The following is a 21,609-nucleotide window of genomic DNA, read 5'->3' on the forward strand; positions in this document are numbered from 1 at the left end:
TAAATACCCATTCTAGAAGAGTGACGAAAAGTTAAGAGAGAAATTACACACATTCAGTGAGCAATACACCTTCGAGAGCTGGTTCAAGATTCAGTCGGAGAAGAAGGCTGTGGGGTGATCTTAGTGATCGGAAAGTGCAGCTCGGTTCTAGGTGTTCTCACATCGCATTGGTTAGTTGATTCTCTGTCGAGTTTCAGTTGTGGTCAGCTTGTGTTTGTGAAAAGTTCTGTGTGAAATTTCAGTTCTTGTACATCTGTAATCCTCATTTCAATATCAATACAAAGTGCTCGAGTTCTTCAGTGGATGTAGGCTTCATTGGCCGAACCACGTATGTGCTGTGTCTTTTGATTCTTGCGCTTGATTTCCGTTTGTGTTCGTTGCAATTGGTGATCCGTCTTTCACATTATATGTATATTAATGCTAACTAAATATGAGTTGATTCCAAATATATATGCATTTTCCCGTTAAAATAATAAAATTCAATATCCAGGGTTATGTACTTTGACGACATCGAAATATCAATAATTGGAATGTAACTACTACTTGAGTATGACATTTATTAAAAAAATTGAGTTTGAATATAGTGTACAATAGAGATGGCCTAACAGTTGCAGGTAAATTAAGCTAGACCTCCAACAATTTATTCATATATTGGAGTGGTTCTATCATTTTTGAGGTTTTAATATATAGGTAGTGAGTGAAAAAGATATTATATGTCGATGGATGAGCTTCATCTGGATATCTTTGTTAGTAATAAGAAAGTAATTTTTACTACAGTATAATATACCATATGACCCATAAAAATAGACATTTCTAGGATGACAATAAATTTAAAGCATAACTGGTAGAGTATGAGATATAGAAAGAAAATGTGAATGGAATAACGTTAGTGGATAATGAGTCATACACGTACCTTATTAAAGAGAAAAAAACATGAACTTTTATTGTGCGGAAAATTTCTAATAAAATCAACTTTTGGCCAAATTGAGTCCAATGTGACATGCCGGAATGTCCAAAACAATGTTGTTTTGGTCTAAGGTGGCATGTCAAAATTTCTAACTAGGCCAAAACCACGTTGTTTCGTCACATAATACCCAGTTTTGTAATTAAATAAAAAAAAAATACATCAAAGTAATGACCACAATGATATTGTAATAGTAATTGCTATTTTAAACCTAATTTTTATCATGTCATTTCCATATCATTAAAAATTGTCACTGGACATGTAATATTTAATTTTGCTAGAATATTTTATACGTGAATGTTGACTACAAAAAAAAAAGTTTTATGTATTTTTGCACGTAAAATTGATGATGAAAATATAAATTAAGCTATAGTTGGTGTATTTTCTTGATATTAGCCCTTCTTATAAATACCTAAAAACCTATGACGACGATATATAGTCCTAAATTGATGCATAAAAACTGGCTCATTTCAAGTCAATTTGGATATAAAATTACATTATTAAATATGGTTTGATTGAGTTTTATTTATGTAGTATAGAGTATTTCATAAATGCAGTTGTTATCTACTCATCCATGTGAATGTAGTCTTAATACAAACAAAAAGTATACTGATTTGAAAGTGTGACAAAAAGAGTCTTGATATATTTCTCACTCCCGGCTGCTATCATAAAGTTCGAACTAATTCGAATATAAAATTAGTTATTAAACTTTGAAAATTTTTTATCAAGCGGGTCCTCTTTCTAACAACTTTCTAGCTAATTTAATTATGGGCATAGCAACATGTACATGTACAGTGTTATCTCCACATAATTTTTTTTCCAGATTTATTGATTTACTGGTAGAGTGGTTAATGTTAACGTCAAGATCTCGAGTTTAAATCCTTCATGAACTGAGATATTTTTGTGCGGGTTTAAAAGACGTGAACAACCTTGCAAAATTAAACAAAAATAGCTAAATTGATAATATTGAAGAGAGTATGAGCTCATCGACCTGTTATGTGTTTTGCTCTTTTTGATTTCATGTTTTTTGCTATCCAATCTTCTTGATTCTTGTGTTTATGTTGTTTTGGGTTCGAGTTTGAGACTCAGTAGAAGGTTTTTTATTTATTTATTTATTTATTTATTTATTTATAGAAGGCTTGATTGAGATATACTACTATGTTTTATTTTTTTAATTGTTATTGTGGTTGTAAAGTCGAGTATGTGTGAATTGTTCTGTTCAGTGTTGTATCTTTCTACTACCTTAATTGTTTCCTTTTGTAGTAGTAAAATTTACTGATGGCAGATTGTACTGGAACATCTCATATTATACTCACTGATTTATTGGCTTGGACTCTTTTTTGAATAAAAGAAAGTTTAGCTATATATACCAAATTACAAAATTTAAACATTTTTTTCTTGATTCTCATTTATATGAAGTACGTAATTAAAATAAAATACTCCGTACGTATGTTATAAATTGAGAATTAGTATATGTGAGATAATATGTTAATTTGAATAAAAAAAAAACATTGTCTTAGTATGTATAGTAGTCTCAAAACCAATCAATGTCAAGAATAATGTAGTCAATGTGACCTGTTTTCCTCTCATGGCATCATCCATATGAAATGAATTATTACTAATAAAATCAATCATCGCACATGCATTTGTACACACTGTGGCTGCTACTATTTTTCAATTAATAGATTGAGAAATTCAAAAGTCATTTTAGTTGTGCACATGCATATGCGACTATCAATATGAGAGTCTGCTTAAAATCTACTCCCTCCGTCCCACTAAAGATGTCACACTTTCCTTTTTTGTTTATCCCACAAAAGATGTCACATTTCCCTTTTTGGAAAAAGTTCTTTCTCACATGAATATAAAAATTATATGTTCTCTCTCTATTTAATACACAAAACAAAACCTCCTAAAATCTCGTGTCGTCCCACAAGTATTACATCTTTTGTGGGACGGAGAGTAAAAAAAATCAATCCATGTCATGGCCCATGACTTAGAAAAAAAAGAAAAGATGGCCCATGTGAAATAAAAATAACTAATAAAAAATCATAGCACAAGCATTTAATGTTTGGAATAATATGAAATGATAAAATTTTGATACTACTCATTTTACATTTGAAATATAATTAATTTCAGTACAAATGCCATAATTTTATACTATATTCAATTCTCACTATCACATATACTCTGTTTGCCGTCATAAATAATTAGATCATCTTTCTTCATATGGATATCCCATTTCAAAAAATTATCTAAATGAAAATTCATTACGTAACAAATATTTTAAATTGTTTAATCTTATGACAGGGTCGTAACAACTAAAATGATGCATTTTTTTTTCTTTGGCAAAAATCACACTTTTTATCTCTATTTACTCCTACTTTTTTTTCTCTTTATATAGTACGTAGTCGTCAAAGTACTTAAACCTGGATATTGAAATATTTTTGGTAAATTAAACCATACTACTACTATCTACTTGCTGATCACATGTATAGCATTAATATTTAATAATGTGCACCTTATCTTTTGACGTGTTACGGAAATTCAAATTTAGAAATATTTTTGGTAAATTAAACCATACTACGTCTATCTACTTTTCTCACTCATTAATTTTATAAATTTGAAATTAATCTCTCTTTAATATATACGCCTTTTCTAATATGTTTTATTATTCATGTACTATTCACCACTTTCTACAATATATATATATCTACATAGAAACCTGCTACATAATCAAATTAGTCTGAAAAAATATGGTTCAAAATTTCGATACAAAATTATGGCTAAGTTAATATATATTTAGTATCACATTCATAATTTCATTTTTATTCCTAGCTAGGGCAATTAGGGTTGCCAATAAAGAATCGTGGTCCAAAAAAGTAGCCAACCTTGCCACCGAGAACGCCGCTGTGCTCCACTTCTACGTCCAAGATTTCCGGGCCGGTGGTGGCCCGAACGCCACTGTCTACATGGTGGCAACATCCTCCATTTCCGAGACCTCCCCGACCGACTTTGGGGAGATCCACGTGTGCGATGACCTCCTAACCACGGGCCCCGGCCTCGACTCGGAGATCATCGGAAAAGTGCAAGGGCTCACAATATCCACCGACTTCCAAGTCTCCGGCGAGGCGATGTATCTCAACTTCTACTTCACAACGGGAGAGTATGCCGGCAGCTCGCTCACGATGCTCGGCCGCAATGAGGTGATGAACGAGGAGAGGGAGATGCCGGTGGTTGGTGGCACGGGAGTTTTCCGGCTGGCCCATGGCTATGCGCTCTCATCGACGTATTCCTACGACGTCGAGAGGCTCTACGCTGTTATGGAATACACTCTTTATGTGAGCTACGTCGGAAAATTGGACTTGCACTTGGTGAGATCATCATTCAAATCAATTTAGTTAAATGTGTGGTTATGATCAAAATAAATGAGTCTTTTGTTTTTATTAATTGTGAAATGGTTGAATGTTATCGCGCTTGCGTCGTTATTGTGTAACAATTATTATTTGAGGAACTTGTATTAATGTCACAAAATGTGTACCACACATGAAATTTGTTTGAATTGATCAAAATAAATACTCCCTCCCGTCCCATTAGAAATAAAACATTTTCCTTTTTGGAATGTCCCACTAAAAATGAAACGTTTTCTAAAATGGAAATAACATCCTCTCTATTTTTCTCTCTATTACTTTACCCTCTTTTCATTAACTCACAAAACACCACTGCATAAAATCTCTTTATTGGGACGGAGGAGTACTATATGTGTGAGTATTTGAATTGTGAATATATAGTAAAGTGGGATAGTTATATTTATATTTTTAGTTTCAATAATAAACCCTCTCCTTCAAACCCTTCAAGGTGAATCTTGAAGGATATTTTTATTGATCAGTTGGACCATCCCTCTATCAAACTGGAGCAGTCATTTTTTTTATGTTTCAATCTAGATATATTATTGGGTCAGATAATTTTGCTCACGGTTAGCGATCCATTCTGATATTATTGTAGAAATTCATAGGGTTTATTATAAAACCAATCGATGATAGGAGGAGAGGTACATAAGACTTATATAATGGTTTCAATTATAGTATTTATTATTTTTAGTTCCAGATCATTATGGTTGAATATATATAGTGCTCACATGCATTGGTGGGTGAATTTATATGTGAACTCATTTGTTTCACATCTTTTGTTCCTTCACGCATTGGATGCTCGCATTGTTATCTACGTCGAGTACTCAAGTATGTAGGGTAATATTACTATTACCTTAAATAATGAAATAATTGATCTGATCGCAATGAATTGTCACTTATTTGGATGGTGTGGACGGTGTACACAATGATTGAGGTTTGTGTGGGTGGGTAAGGTAGCCCATGCGATATTTGGAATCACTGTTTTGAGTAAATATACATTATGATTTTGGATTTGTATAATAAATTTGGTGTTCAGGGAATAAATGGCCGATTTGTAGTAGATCTTGATCGAGCAGTAGTACTGGAAATAATTAATAAGTATATACAGACTAGAAATTAGGATCTTGCCTGTCCGATTCCCACTTTACTTCAAGTAACGGAATCCCAATTCAGATCAACCATGCATTTCACGTTCTAATTAAATTTAAACAAAACACTGTTATAAACTTTGAATTATAGATATTCGTGTGATCAAATATAAGTATACTAATTAAATCAAAGATCTAGATATCATAGATCTAGCCTAAGAGTAACAAATTAGTACTCTGAATATATTACTGTTTGATAGGGTAATTAGCTTAGTGTTACTATTTTTTGTAATTAGTGCGCGCGATTAGAAAATTTGTTATTTTACTATATTTTTTGTAATTAGTGTGATTAGAAAGTTTTTAAAATTATATCATGAGTACCAATAATATATTAATCTAAGATAAATTAATTGTCAATTTATAGGGAGCTGTGTTTTAAGAGCAACAAGTGGAAAGGGGTTAGGGATTGGAGTGGAGAGGGGTTAGGGGTTAGGGGGATTTAACATACGACTTGTGCAGCGAATTGTGTCTTTCGAATTCCATCATTGTAGCTAGGTAGCAACGAACTACTTCTTAAACTGATCGGGCTTTTTTGGAGTTGGCAACAAAAGAATCGTTGCTAATGTCCACAAAGCATTCGAAGACCATTTGGATTTCATCCGCTGAGCACGTGGTGTATGTATGGATCGAGTCGAGACTTTGGGGAGAGTGACGACGGACCAAGGAATGGATACATGGTGCGTGATGATTGTGTTTCCAGCTCCGGCGACAGATTGATGGATTCGTATAAGGGTTAGAGAAATTAGTGGGATTGTCTGATCGAAGGTGAGAGAGTTGTAGGATCAACTCCAACAAATCTAAATTGTTAATGGCTTTTTGGGTTTGGATGTACTGTAGATAATTTACATAAATGTTGACGATGTAGTATAGAAATTGAGAAAAAATTTTGAGAAAAAAGATGAAGTATGTGATGAATGAGCGTGTTTATAGTATAATGTTTGTTTTATAGAAAAATCATCTTAATTTGTTAAAACATAAGTGAGTCCTCTTTATTAGGACAAATAAGGTGAAAGAAAACGAGGAATGCCATAAGGAAGAAAGCTAAAATAAATGTAGAGCAAACTGCATTCAAGATTGAATTACTATTTCATTGATTGAATAATGAGTTACACAAATTCCTAACTTATAGCCGAGCTATGGAACAATCTAAAATGCTACACTAATCCTTGTACAAACGGATTACAGACCATTAAGCATAACAAACAAACTAAGCTTCCTTCTTTAACAAACCTCTAATGACTATGTCTCTCCAAGTACTGTTGTTGTCCTCACATTTGTTGGCCAAAGCAGTAGCAGCTCCTTGATGTAAACTAGCTGGCAAGAGTACAACTTTGTCTTTATCTCGTGCACCAGCCAATCTCATACGATCACTGGATCCATTCACTTCATTCAACTCTGCACAATATGCAGCTTTGTTTTGATCTTCAGTTACAACTTTGCAAGGTCCTCTCTAACACACCCCCTCAATCCGAGTGAGGCCAAGGATACTAAACCAAGCCTTTCTCTTAGCCTCACGAAGGATTGCCTGCACAAAGGCTTTGTGAAGATGTCTGGAATTTGATCTGCAGATGGAACATGTCTCAACTCAATCTCTTTTCCAAACACTTTGTCTCTGACAAAGTGAATGTCCAATTTAATATGTTTAGTTCTTGCATGCATCACTGGATTTGAGGCCAGGGCAATGGCACTCAAGTTATCTACCCAGATCACTGGGCTTGAACTTCTTTTGATCTTCAATTCACTGAGCAACGAGCAGACCCAAGCAACTTCTGAAGATGCCATGGCCAGGCTCCTATATTCAGCTTTTGTGCTGGACCTAGCAACAACTCCTTGCTTCTTTACGCACCAGGAGATAAGGTTCCTTCCAAAGTATGTACATAATCCACTTATGGATCTTCTATCTTCCAAATCAGCTGCCCAATCTGAGTCTGAAAAGGCTGAAATCACACTGAACTCTGATATTTTTCGCTGCGTGCACAATATGGAATATCAAGCTTCCTGGGTCCAGAGAATCCACTAGATCACAAGGTCTAGGAACTCGCGGAACGCTGAAAGATCTCGGTCGTTGGACACACAGTATATCACTTCAAAACCCTCAACCCGCGTATACTTGAATTAGTATAGGGAAGCAGGGATCGATCCCACGAGGACAGATGCGAAATCATGCATTTAAAGGGCTTTTGGGTGGTTTGGCTGCTGCCACGCAAATTTGGGTTGAGGAACTTATACTAGACAGGAGAAAAGTAATTTAATTATCTGTAGATCTAGGAACAGGAAAACATCCACGTAACATAGATTGACATTATATCATCACTATCTTCAAACCAACTTCCTAGATCTAGTAATACTACTACCTAATCTAGCTAGACAGACTCGATGCATGTAGTGGGGACCATTTTTCCAAAATTAGAAGTGTACGACCAAAAAGCTGCAAAATAATCAATTCTAAGCCTAACTACCCACAAAATGCAAAGCATAATCGGAATTTAACTGAAACATGATGAAAACAGAACAATGATATTAACTCAACGACGACCAACAGATCGGACGTCAGAAAACGCCGAGAAACCCAAAAAAAACTCAGATCTCTATCTCCTAGATGAAGTAAAACAAAAACGAAGCAGAAGTTCAAAATCCATGCATAATTCAATTCCCCTGTTCAGATCCACACTTCAGATGCTAAATCCACTCCGGATCCAAGCATCCGAGACAAACTCCGGTCAAAATCATCTCCATAACTACAGATTCACCAATTCTCCACAGATCAACAACAACAACCACAGATCAACTCATATTCCCCAGATCAAGTACGCAAAGCATCCAACAAAGTGAATAACAATCAACCTCCGAAACAAACTCCTTAAAACACAGAATCAACATAAATCATTACAGAATCGAAACCATCATAACATGAAATAAAATTCATAGATAAACAGCAAGTAGCAAAACGAACAAATCGACTTCGAACGGAAAGTTCGACAGAAATCAAAACATAGACGCTGGAAAGTAAATGATTGTATCTTCGCCCTCCTTGAGGACGGTGTTGCACAGATTTTCCCGAAGATTAGATCCCTATTCTACCCCAGAATTCCCATTTCCCAAGTGTGTGTGTGTGTGTGTGTGTGTGTGAGCTGAGAGCTATCGTCTATATCCCTCATGTGTGTTGCATGCTCCTCCTTATATAGGCGTGAAAGTGGGTCCAGCAGAGGCTTTTTGTGTGAATTGTCTTCTTTGCCCTCAGCTTCGGACTCCCCTCGTCTAGCCATTTTCTTTCTCGATTCTCCTCATTTTTCGCCTTCTTCCTTCGCTAGTCCACTTCCTTCAATTCTTCCTGGACCTGGCGAATTTCCTTCACACACCTGGCTTAAACAATGTGTTAGACCTAGTAAATGGTGACTTTTCATCATATAACCGATGCATGAAATTAGCCTTATCACACACCATTAGACTTATGAATCTGCACTCCAAAATCCAGAGTTCCAGAGAGATATCTAAGGATTCTTTTTACTGCCCTCCAATGTGTATCAAGAGGTGAAGCCATGTATTGGCTGACTTTGTTGACAGCAAAATTAATGTTAGGTCTTGTAATAGTAGCATATTGCAATGCTCCAACAATGCTTCTATACATCTTGGGATCAGCAACTGGTTCCCCAACATTCTTGCTCAGCTCACAGTTGGAAACCATTGGAGTTGGACACCCTTTAGCTCTTGTCATATTTGTTTTCTTTAAAAGATCTTTGATGTAATTGGATTGACACAAATGCAAACCATTTTGATCAGTCCTTATCACTTCAACTCCAAGAAACAGACTCACCACCTCCCCTAGATCTTTTAAGTAGAAATGGGAATTCAATTGAGATATGACTTGCTGTATAGAAGAGGTCGAATTTCCAGTAACTAGCATGTCATCAACATAGATCAACAGATAAACCACATCTTCTCCTCTCTGTCTGAAAAACATGGAGGCATCATCCTTAGATTGAGAAAAACCAAGAGAGATAAGAACAGAATAAACTGTGTAAAACCAGGCCCTTGATGCTTGTTTAAGGCCATATATAGCCTTCTTGAGCTTGCAAACAAGGTGTGGTCCACCTTGTTCAAAACTGACAGGATGTTTCATGTATATATCTTCCTCAAGATCACCATTCAAGAAGGCATTGTTAACATCTAAGTGAGTAACAGACCATCCAAGACTCACTGCCAAGCTGAGAATCAATCTGATTGTAGTGAGCTTAACAACTGGACTAAAAGTCTCATTGAAATCAAAGCCGGGTTGTTGAGAAAATCCCTGAGCAACTAGCCTGGCTTTGTGCCGAGCAACAACACCAGAAAGATGATACATGAGTTTGAAGACCCAAGTGCAGCCAATTAGATTTTTCCCTCCAAGTTCTGTTTTTAAGAAGGGCCAGAAACTCAGCCAACATAGTTGCCTTCCAAATAGGAATGAGAAGAGCTTCTAAGGCAGATCTTGGAAGCATAGAACGAGAGATGACTAAAGAGTAGATTTTGGGCTTGAAAATCCCAGCCTTTGATCTAGTAGTCATGTGATGAGTGTTGTGACATCTCTAACCCGAAACATGCATTATTTTGCATATTAGCATATTTTCTTGTCATTTATATTACAGAGATATTAAGTGTGTCATAGAGGATATATTTAGTGTTATGATTAATCAGTTTAGTCGAATAAATAGATAATTTCGATTCAAGAGAATTTTATTTAATAGGTAAATGTATATTTTACATAATTATAAATTATGTTTGTATATATTAAATATATAATATATTATGTATATGCATGTGGTGCAACGTGTGCATGTGTAATGGGATTATATTACATATATACATATTTATAAATTTAGTTTTTGGAGAGACTAAGGTATATATATTAAACAAATAAACATTTGTACGTGGCATAGCAAATGAACATTTTTATGTATTTGTTTGCAACTCAAGTGTTTACAAAATTACACGTTTTTAGTTTTCCACTTATACGTGTTTTGTTTATAAAAATATAATAAATAACAAGTGAGTCACCTAGTTTTGCAGGTGACAAGTATTAAGGCTATAGAGTATTTTTTTTTTTTATGAGAATGAGAAAGGGGAATTTTGAGGAAGTTACGGTATACATATATATTAAAAAAATAAAAGGGAAACGAGAGTTAGGAGAAAAACAAAAGAATAGTAGAAAGCATATTTAGGATTTAAAAGTAACAACTATATATAATCTGAGAGTGGCAAACAAAGAGAAGGGATTAAGCTTTTGAGTTGTTTATCTACCGTGCTTAGGTGTGTATAAATCACACTTTTAATTTTACATATTTTATATGATTGATTGTTATGCGTTAAATTGGAGTGAATATTTGAATTATATGATGTGAGCCTGAAATGGTTGTGTGTTATTTGATATTGATGGTGTAAATGAGGTGGATATGTGATTTGTGCAATGAATATGTTTATCTATAATATTGGAGTTATTGGTGGAATATATGGATATGTTTGATGCATGTTATTGGAATTATTTGAATCATGGAATTAAAGAGGATATGTGACGGTCTTGCCCTGGATCTGATATCAATGGCAATAGACCTACGGGTCATATACAATGATAATGGGCCTACGGGTCAAAGAAAATATGCAAAGAGGGACCTTTGTGGAAAGGTCAAATCAAAGAGGGGCCTTCGTGGAAAGGTCAAAATGCAAAAAGGGGCCTTCGTGGAAAGGTCAAATAAAAGAGGGACCTTCATGGAAAGATCAATACAAAGAGGGGCCTTCGTGGAAAGGTCAAATAAGTAAAAGGGACCTTCGGGTCGTATACAATAGAAATCCCGGGCAGATACCGGGCTTGATCTGTCACAGAATAATAAAAAGAACGGAGAGACATATGCATATGAATATTAAATTGTTTATGATATTTATTACTTCCGGTAATATATTTTGATGAAAGAATGTGTTTGATATTTGTGTGTGAAATTAAAGGTAAGGTTTATATGCACTGAGTTGTGACTCATATAAACCACTAATATTTTTCAGGAATAAGATATCAGTGAAATTATTCGTTGACGTGAGTCATAGGAACTCCATATGTTATAAGGGTCAGCGGCTGACACATTTTGGCAACCTTCTCCTCATCCTCATCATTTTTGCATGTAGATAAATGTATAGTATATAGAGTGGTGAAAGGGTCCCACTACTGTTCAGATGTTTTGAAATATGTACCTGATAAATGTTGGTTTTTGAAATTATTTAATGTGTGTTTTATTTACTTACCGTGTGGATTGCTTATTTTAAATTTGAATTTATTTATAGTAAGTGTATACGTCAGAAAGGATTGGGGTGTGACAAGTGCCCTGAACTGTGGGCTGATCAGACTGAGGATGAGAAGTATCTAAGGGAGAAGAAGTAGGAGAAGTATCATATGAAGAACTGGAATGATCATTCTGAGAGTTATTGGGGATATCAGAAACAGGAGAGGGAGGGACTGAGTTCAAGTGATGATGAGATGTGTTGTTGGACGAAGGTGGAGATAATGGTGGTGGAGGTTGATCTGGGAGCTGATAGTCTTGAAGAGGAACAAATGAGGGAGCATTAGGAGACTGGATAGGTGTATGGTAATGAGAAACAGAAGATGGAGAATGGAAAGGAAAGATGGATTCATCAAAAATTATGTCCCTTGTGATGATCACTTTTCCATCAGGTAGCAATGCCTTAAAACCTTTATGAGAAGGACTATATCCCAAGAAAGTAGCTTTAACATATCTATAATCAAGTTTGTGCTTATTGTAAGGCCTAGTGAAAGGATAACACAAACAACCAAATACTCTAAGTGAAGAATAATCAGGCTTCTGGGAATATAGTTTCTCATAAGGAGATAAGTTTTTGATAACCTTTGAGGGCATACGGTTTATGAGATAAGTTGCAGTAAGAAATGCATCATCCCAGAAAATGTTGAGGGAATGAAGCTTGAGCTAACAGGGTAAGATCAGTTTCCACAATGTGCCTATGTTTTCTCTCAACCAAGCCATTTTGTTGTGGTGTATATGGACAAGATATCCTATGCGAAATCCCAGATTCTCTCAAAAAAGTTGTCAAACCTTGAAACTCACCTCCCCAATCAGATTGAAAAGATTTGATTTTTGAATTGAAGAGATTCTCACTCATGGTCTTAAAATGCTTAAAAATAGTGCAGACATCATTTTTATGTTTGATGAGGTATATCCAAGTGAACCTAGAGAAATGATCAATGAAGGATACATAATAGGAGAAGCCATTTCTAGAAAGAATAGGTGAGGGTCCCCATAAATCACTATGAATTATTTCAAGTGGAGAATTAGAAACAGAATAAGAAGATGAGTAGGGCAGTATGTGAGCTTTAGAGATTGAACATGGATGGCAAAGTGATTGATCATTCATTGAAACAAAGGGAACATTACAACCATTCAAAGCATTTTTAACAACATCTAGAGTAGGATGTCCTAGTCTATTATGCCACAAGGCTATATCTAGACTAGAAGAAGATTTGGAACTACTTCTAGAAGCTGAAACTGGCAGGCTGACAGAGTGAACTGCAGGAGCATCTTGGCTGGAAATGATGGGAATGGAGTTATTGCTTCTCTTGATTGGGGAATGATCTACTAGAAAATGATTGAGGCCCTTCTCAAGTGTTCCCTTGAGCACGATTTCCTTGGTGCACAGGTCCTTAACAAAACAAAAGGATGGATGAAATTCAAAGAAAACAGAGTTATCTCTAGCAAACTGTGAGACACTGAGGAGGTTTTTGGTGATGTTAGGAACATGTAGCAAGTTCTTAAGATGAAGTTTTCTAGAGAAATTAGAGGAATGAGAGTTTAGAACAGATTCACCTATGTTAGCTATAGAAACTGACTCTCCATTTCCAAGAATCAAGGATTTACCTCCTGTGTACTCAGAGCTGATGTTGAGGTTGCTCAAATCATTAGAGACATGATGAGTTGCTCCATAATCCGGATACCAACTTGTTGATGCAGCTGGATCATATCCAAACTCTGACTGACTTCCATCAAAGAAGTTTGTTGTAGGAGTACTGGGAACTGGCTGGATCAAGTGAGCAGAGGGGTTGAAGTAGCTTTTTTGCTGCTGTTGTTGAGGCTGATTTGCCATGAACTGGACTTGAGGAGGAGTGTAATTCTGCTCAAATTTGTGCCAGCATTTTGCTGTCGAATGTCCTGGCTTTTCACAAAGTTGGCAAATAATCTTGTTGCCTCCTCGTCCAAATCCCCTGCCACCTCTTCCTCCTCTCTGATTTCTTGATCCCCCTCTTCCTCCACCTGAGTCAAATCTGCTGCTGTAAGCTGATTATCCTTCTTAGGCACTGACTGCTGTTGCTGGACCAGGTGAAGAGAGGACTGAGATCCCTCAGTGCTGGAGGAAATAGTTCTTGTAGTCTCCATCCTGGACTCAAAGCTGAGAAGGAAAGAGCTCACATCTCCTATGGCCCATGGTTCGGATCTGGAGGTGATAGCACAGACTATTGGATCATAATCTTGACCCAAACCTCCAAGGATGTGCAAGATCTGTTCTCCATCAGAAACCCTGCAACCAACTGAACTCAGGAGATCAAAATAATTTCTCATTTTGGCTATATACTCACTCATTGTGAGTCCTTCTTTTCTAAGACTTTGCATTTGCTGGCGGTATTGCATGACTTTGGCTGTTGAGCGGCTGGCAAAGTTGGTCTCCAGCGCTCCCCAAATGTCTTTTGCACATCTCAATCCACTACAAGGGAAAGTGCTCCTTCTGATAATGATGAGAGCAGCCATCTAGCAACCCTCCTATCTTGTCTCTGCCATGCCACAAAAGTTAGATTCATCACCAATGATCCAGTGGCTGGATCTGCCATCATTTGAGGTGGTGGGCTTGCTTCTCCAGTGAGAAATGACTCAAGGCCATACCCATACACTGCTACATCTACTTGTTGTTGCCATATTAAAAAGTTGCTATCAGTTAGCTTAACTGAGATAGGAGGTAACTGGGAGAAAAGAGGTTAAGCAGTTAGAGGAATAGAGGTGGCATTGGAATCGTTTGATTCTGTCATTTTTAAGGTAAACTCAGTAAGAACCAAAAGGTAGGAGAGACAGGATCATGTAGATCCTGCTCTGATACCATGAAAGAAAACGAGGAATGTCATAAGGAAGAAAGCTAAAAGAAATGTAGTGCAAACTGCATTCAAGATTGAGTTATTATTTCATTGATTGAATAATGAGTTACACAAATTCTCAACTTATAGCCGAGCTATGGAACAATCTAGAATGCGACACTAATCCTTGTACAAACGGATTACAGACCATTAAGCATAACAAACAAACTAGGCTTCCTTCTTTAACAAACCTCTAATGACTATGTCTCTCCAAGTACTCTTGTAGTCCTCACATTTGTTGGCCAAAGCAGTAGCAGCTCCTTGATGTAAACTAGCTGGCAAGAGTACAACTTTGTCTTTGTCTCGTGCACCAGCCAATCTCATACGCAGTGGCGGATCTAGGGGGCAGGAGGGGGCGGTCGCTGCTTTGTTAATAATTGGCGGTCGGCGAGTCATCGCAGCCCGCTATTGACGACACCCCCGGCCGGAGGAAGTGGACGGAGGATGAGTACGCCGGGGTGGCCAGGGGGTGGTTGGAGGTGTGCGACGATCCGCTGGGTTGCGAACAACCAGCGGGTCGTCAACATATGGGCGAAGATCAGAGCTGCCTATAGGAGGCACTGCCTGCACGGGAAGGACTTCAGCGGGGAGGAGGTCCGGAAGGGGTGGGAGCGCATCAGGGCCGCGGTGGGCCGTTTTGCGAATTTGTACGCCAACGCCCTCCGTCGGCTCGGTAGTGGGCAGGAATGAGGACGACGCCCGGAGGATAGCCGAGAGTCAGTTCCCCTTGGCGGGGACGTACAAGGAGTTCACCTTCTGGGAGTGCTTTTTGTTGCTGAAGGACTCCGAGAAGTTCCGGGCGGGGTGCGACGCTGGATGGCCGAAGAAGCAAAGTTGAACTATACCGGCGACTACAGCGGCAGCAGCAGCGGATCCCACGACCTCCCCCCGGATGCTGAGGAGTTTCCATCCCCTCCTTCATTTGTTGGTCGCCCCCGCCCGGTTGGACAGAAGCGGGCGCAACGGGCTGCGAGGGGCGGATCCCCCCTATCGCCCCGCGAGGTCCAGTCCTCCGCCCTCCCACCCGCCCCAACTCTGCACAATATGCAGCTTTGTTTTGATCTTCAGTTACAACTTTAACATAAGGTAATAATTGGCATGCATCAATGTGCAATGGGGCGACGAATTTGCTTGCGGGATGCTTGCTAATGCACGTGAGGGCGTGTAAGCATGGCGTGCTTAACTTTGCGTTCTAGAGAGTTCAGAGCTCCAGTATGCATGGCCTGAGTTAGCTTGTAAATCTCAAGATATTTTAAGCACGTGGTCAATGTTATCAGTTAGTACTATTTTCTTGAGTTGGTCTAACATGACGTTCTTCAATTTAATTTATTCGGATAAGTTAAATTTGATGGCCAGATTAGTAATTTTATGCAAAAAGTTGAATTTGATAGTTATGTTTTGAGGTATAAAACAGATCGAATTTACACATTAACATTATAAATCAATTATTAATAGTATTATTTACTTATTTGAGGAGTAAAAATATACTCCCTCCGTCCCAGAGAAGTTGGCACACTTTCCTTTTTAGTTTGTCCCACAAAAGATGTCACATTTCCCTTTTTGGAAAAAGTTCTCTCTCACATGAATATAAAAATTATATTTTCTCTCTCCATTTAACACACAAAACAAAACCTCCTAAAATCCCGTGCCATTTTCAAAGTATGCCAACTTCTCTGGGACGGAGGGAGTAATAAAAACATCATATACTTCGATTTATAATCTCTAAATTTCACGATCTCACTGACTATTTCTAAAATATTAAAATAAAAATTAATATACTAGCTAGGAAAGAAAAAAGGTTGTTAATGTGGATTAAGCGCCGACGTTACTCTCAATAAGAGCAACATATTACATATCGAATTATCTGTGTGTATTCTAGTTATAAATTTACTAGACATATTACTGTGTAAAAATTAGATACTCCTTTATTTTGTACTAAGTGAACTAATCATTTTAGTTCTTCTCAATTCAAATATCACGTGTGCTTTTTTCAACAAAAATATAAAACCGTTGTTAATATATTTTGGATATTATAAAAGTAACACTAACGTTTGGACAATCGCGTATGGAACTATATAGTATAATATGACCATGCATTATTATTCATAGGGTATAGAAGATCTACTTACGAAATTAATACTCCCTCCGTCCCAAATAATTCGATCTAATATTCCATTTCGGGTCATCCCACATAATTTGTCTCATGTCATTTTTACCATTTTTGATAGTGGACTTCATATTCCACTAACTTATTCCTACTCACATTTTATTATAAAACTAATACTTTAAAAGTAGGATTCACATTCCACCAACTTTTTCAACTCACTTTCTATTAGATTTCTTAAAATACGTGTCCGGTCAAAGTGTCCCAAATTATCTGGAACGGAGGGAGTAATAGTTACTATATAGGGAAAAGAGATGACTACTTACTTGTCAAATCTCAGAGCAACATTTATTTATCATATAATTCAACTTTGGCAACTTAACTCCCAATTAAAGTGACATGTGATCACTTATTATACCCTCCGTATATTTGAAATAAAATTAAATAGATATAGCTCAAACACCGATAACCAATCGAAATAATAATGCACGGTTAATTAATTAAATAATCCCACTTTTCCCACTGTTAATTACTCCACCCTCTTAGAAAATCTCTATATAAACCCACCCTTGGATGCACAACCAATCACACAAACACATTCTATCTTTCTAATCCATAGTAGTCATCACTTCAAAATCCAAAAAAATGGCAAAGCTAAACCCCATTGCCCTAATTTTGACTATTTTCTGCTTGCTCGTGTCCACACTAAATGTGTACGCAGCCCGAGAGGGGCCCGCCGCCGCGGTGGAAGATTCATTCCACCGCGACATTTGTGGCGGAAAAGAAAAGGTGGTGAAGCTCCACTTCTACGTGCAAGATCTCCGGATCGGGCACGTGAACGCCACCGTGTTCGAGGTGGCAAAGGCCTCCATCACCCCGAACAACCCGTTTGCCTTCGGGAGCGTCCACGTGCTCGACGACCTAGTCACAGAGGGGCCCGAGTTCACCTCGAGGGCGCTGGGGCGGACCCAGGGGCTGACCACCAACGCCGACCTCTCCACCTTCGGCATCGCCATGAACCTCAACTTCTACTTCTACGCCGGCCGCTTCAGCGGCAGCCAGCTCAGCATCCTCGGCCGGAATCAGGTGACCGACGCCGCCCGCGAGCTGCCCGTGGTCGGGGGCACAGGCGCGTTCCGGTACGCGCGCGGCTACGCGATTCAGACAACCTACTCCATGGATCCTGTGTCGAACTACGCGGTGTTGGAATACACGATCTACACCACCTACAACTCCAAGTTTAACAATGAGATTGAGATTGCTGAAATGTGAGGGAATCGGAGTTGATTTGATATGCTTTTTTTTAAATATGTAATCGATGAAATAAAAAATATGCAAGCATGCATGCATATGTAACTTAGGTTGTTTTCTGTTTTCAGTTTTTGACAATGTTGGACTTTTATTAGGAGTTAATTTCACAAATGTTGGTGTTATGGGTTTTAATGGAATCGATTATGCATGTAGTTGAATATCTCTGATCGATCCAATTTATAAATACAGTGAGTCAGATTGAAATGAATAGTTTCATATATCCAAATTAAGATATCAATATTAAGAATAAAATGTGAAATGGCTAGAAGAAGTTCCTGACAATCAAATTTCATTAATCATACCCGCTAAAGATAATTATGTCGATTAATACAACAATTAGTTGAAGTTGTAATTACCACGACTGGGTTAATATAATTTTTGTGCAATTATACCATCTTACATGACTCAGTCTTTTTTGTTTATGCAAGGGTGCATATAGTGACTCTATACATTTAAGTGTTCTCACATTCTCATCAAAATATAGTTTTATTATGATACTCCAACAAACGGGTTGTGATATATGCAGAACCGTATAAAATGAACTAAAACGAACTGAAAAAGGACTCCATGTTACCTAACAATGGAGTACTAAACTCTTGTTAAACACTAGATTACGAACAGTAAATTCGTTGTAGAATATGAAAGATTTCACCGTGTACTGTATGAATTCAAAAATTAAAATTTCCGTTAGCTCATAGGATTCTAACCCATGACCATATAACCATATTCATACAACAATGTGATGCATATATTTTTGCGATCTAGATTCTAACTAGGAGCTATAATAGTTCCTAATTTGTATTTTGTATTTTAGTCAGTCTATCTCTTTCTATATACTATATGTATGCATACGGCTGCTAGAATGTCTGAAAAGTTAATTTGATTTTAGTCATTACTGTTATTTTATGTATGCATACGGGTGGCAGAGGTCGGCTCCACAAATATACTTAAATGGGTTTAAAATCGACAAATTCCGAATATTTGAAGAATATGCATCAATATTTTATGATAATTATTAGTATTCAAAACTCATATGCCCCTTCTCTAAAATATTCAAAAATACTACATATAGGGAGAATATGCCATTGGGCTTTGTTATATATATATCATGATCACATTTCTCAATACGACATGTTTTGGATATATACGTGTGAATGGGTGAATATTTGTCGACCCTTAACCATCCTTACGCACGGCATGGCACGTTATAGAAATTAACATGTATCACAACTACATGAGATATAAATTTTTTGAAGTATAATTTGACATGTGGTCCTGTTATATGCACTTCTATTCAAATTGTATTTTATATAAAGTATAGTCCTAGTTTTGTATTATAAATAATGAGCAATTGAACTTGTATGAATATAAAATTAGAATGATTAAATGAAAGAGATTTACCTCAAGTACATTTTGTCCTATAATTGAATCGAAATGCTAAAACATTGAAAAACTTCGAGGATTGCATTGTGTTAGATAAAGATTGATGTTATTAATTAACTGTAACACAAAGCCTTACTATATATATGAAAACAGAGCTTGCAGTCATCCTATTATAAGAAGACATATTCATAATCTTTAGCTTTGTCTTCATTAAGATTCTCTGCATTGAGCAACTGATCTTAGGCAATATGATAATGGTATATTAAATATTATAGACAAAGTTTTATCATTACTATATGGAGTGTGTGTGGGTCAATTTAACCCTTAGTGTTTAACTAAGATCGATTCTGTAGCATTTTAATTATCGAGATTCAAATGGACAGGGAATCTATATTTAATATTTGAATATAGATTCGGGCATAATGATATAATCGGAAAGGAGAAATTTACCTCTCTCATGAATCTGTGTAGAGCATCTCCAATGGTCGGCTAGCGACCAGCTAGCCGATTCGTCGCGCTGGCCGATCGGCTAGCCGAACCATTGGAGTCGGCGAGCACGAAATTGGCGAGCGGACCGGCATGGGCTGGCCGATCGCTCGGCCTCGGCCGATGCGCTGGCCGATCCCGGCCGCCGATTTTTGTTTTTTTTTTTTTTTTTAAAAAAAAAACCTATATAAACGCGATTTTCGTTTCATTTTCATTTGCACCACTTGTTTTAACGAGTTTTCTCTCTCTCTAACTTTCTGTACAAGAGCATCATCGAGCGATGGATCACAACAACGAGTCCAATCCAGCGACGAGTGGATCTCAAACTCCCACGGTACCTGTGGGATCCTGGATGGGGGCAGATGGGCCCGGGGTTTAACATCCCTTGGAATCGATGATGGGGATGATGGCCGAAGAAGACGAAGGGGAAGGCCAAGGCGGCCGGCGAGTCATCGCAGCCCGCTGGTGACGACACCCCGGCCGGAGGAAGTGGACGGCGGAGGATGAGTACGCTGGGGGTAGCCAGGGGGTGGTTGGAGGTGTGCGACGATCCGTCTGGTTGCGAACAACCAGCGGGTCGTCAACATATGGGCGAAGATCAGAGCTGCCTACAGGAGGCACCGCCCGCACGGGAAGGACTTCGGCGGGGAGGAGGTCCGGAAGGGTGGGAGCGCACCAGGGGCCGCGGTGGGCCGTTTTGCGAATTTGTACGCCAACGCCCTCCGTCAGCCCTCGGCAGTGTGGACATAATCGAGGACGCACGCCCGGAGGATAGCCGAGAGTCGCCTTCCCCTTGGCGGGGACGCATAATGAGTTCACCTTTCCGGGGAGTGCTTTTTGGTTGGGCCGAAGGCAACTCGAGAAGTTCCGGCGCGGGTGCGACGCCGGGTGGCCGTTAAGCAGCGAGGGCTGAACTATACCGGCTGACTACAGTCAATGTGCCAACAACGGGCGGATCCCACGACCTCCCCTGGAGCGTCGAGGAGAGTTTCCATCCCCTCTTTCTCATTTGTTGGAGCCGCCCCGCCCCGGTTGGATTGCAAGTTTCTGGCGCAACGGGTCGGCTGCGGGCGGATCCCCCCTATCGCCCCGCGAGGTCCAGGCCCTCCGCCCTCCCACCCGCCCCCACTCGAGTACACTCTCCATTCGCGTAACGCATACGCTGGAGGTCGATGTACAAGGTCTTCCAAGATTGAAGGACCGCCACTGTACCCCCACGCGAGAAGATGTTTCTTCACTTCCGATGCTCGAGGAGACAAGTGGGTTGATTTGGAAATCGCTGTAGGGCATGGCTGGGCCGGGTTCCGACGCGGGCTCGTATACCACTGGGTAAGGTAGCGAATGCATAGCCGGGCGGGCGACGACCGGCGATGAGGAGTGAGAGAGGCGGGGCTCAGTGTGTGGAAGCCCTTTTCTTAAAAAAAAAAAAATCATGTACTTTTTTTTTAAAATCTTTGTACTTTTTTTTAATGGAATGGATTAATTTTCCCGTATATGTGTGCTGTAAATTTAATTCCGTATTTTAATCGTAATTTTAATTCCGTAAATGTAGTATATTTTGAATTATTTTATTGCGGCTGGCCTATGGCTGGCCTAAATAGCGTAGATTTTAAATTTGCCGAAATGGAAGGAGC

The 21,609-nt window shown here is 38.4% G+C and overlaps 2 protein-coding genes across 2 annotated transcripts; both read left to right on the plus strand.

Moving 5' to 3' along the window:
• Window positions 1-3,756: 3,756 nt before the first annotated feature.
• Window positions 3,757-4,506, plus strand: LOC125189383 (dirigent protein 21-like; the record flags this gene model as incomplete). Its single annotated transcript, XM_048086665.1, has 1 exon — window positions 3,757-4,506. A coding segment is annotated over one exon (606 nt), but the record flags the coding sequence as incomplete, so codon positions are not given.
• A 12,869-nt stretch (window positions 4,507-17,375) lies between these two features.
• LOC125187849 (dirigent protein 11-like) lies at window positions 17,376-18,266 on the plus strand. The gene has a single exon (XM_048084497.1). The coding sequence runs from the start codon at window positions 17,441-17,443 to the stop codon at window positions 18,065-18,067; it is 627 nt and encodes a 208-aa protein (XP_047940454.1). The 5' UTR covers window positions 17,376-17,440; the 3' UTR covers window positions 18,068-18,266.
• The last annotated feature ends 3,343 nt before the right edge of the window (window positions 18,267-21,609 follow it).

The sequence above is a fragment of the Salvia hispanica genome, chromosome 5, assembly GCF_023119035.1.
Source record: "Salvia hispanica cultivar TCC Black 2014 chromosome 5, UniMelb_Shisp_WGS_1.0, whole genome shotgun sequence".
NCBI lineage: Eukaryota > Viridiplantae > Streptophyta > Magnoliopsida > Lamiales > Lamiaceae > Salvia > Salvia hispanica.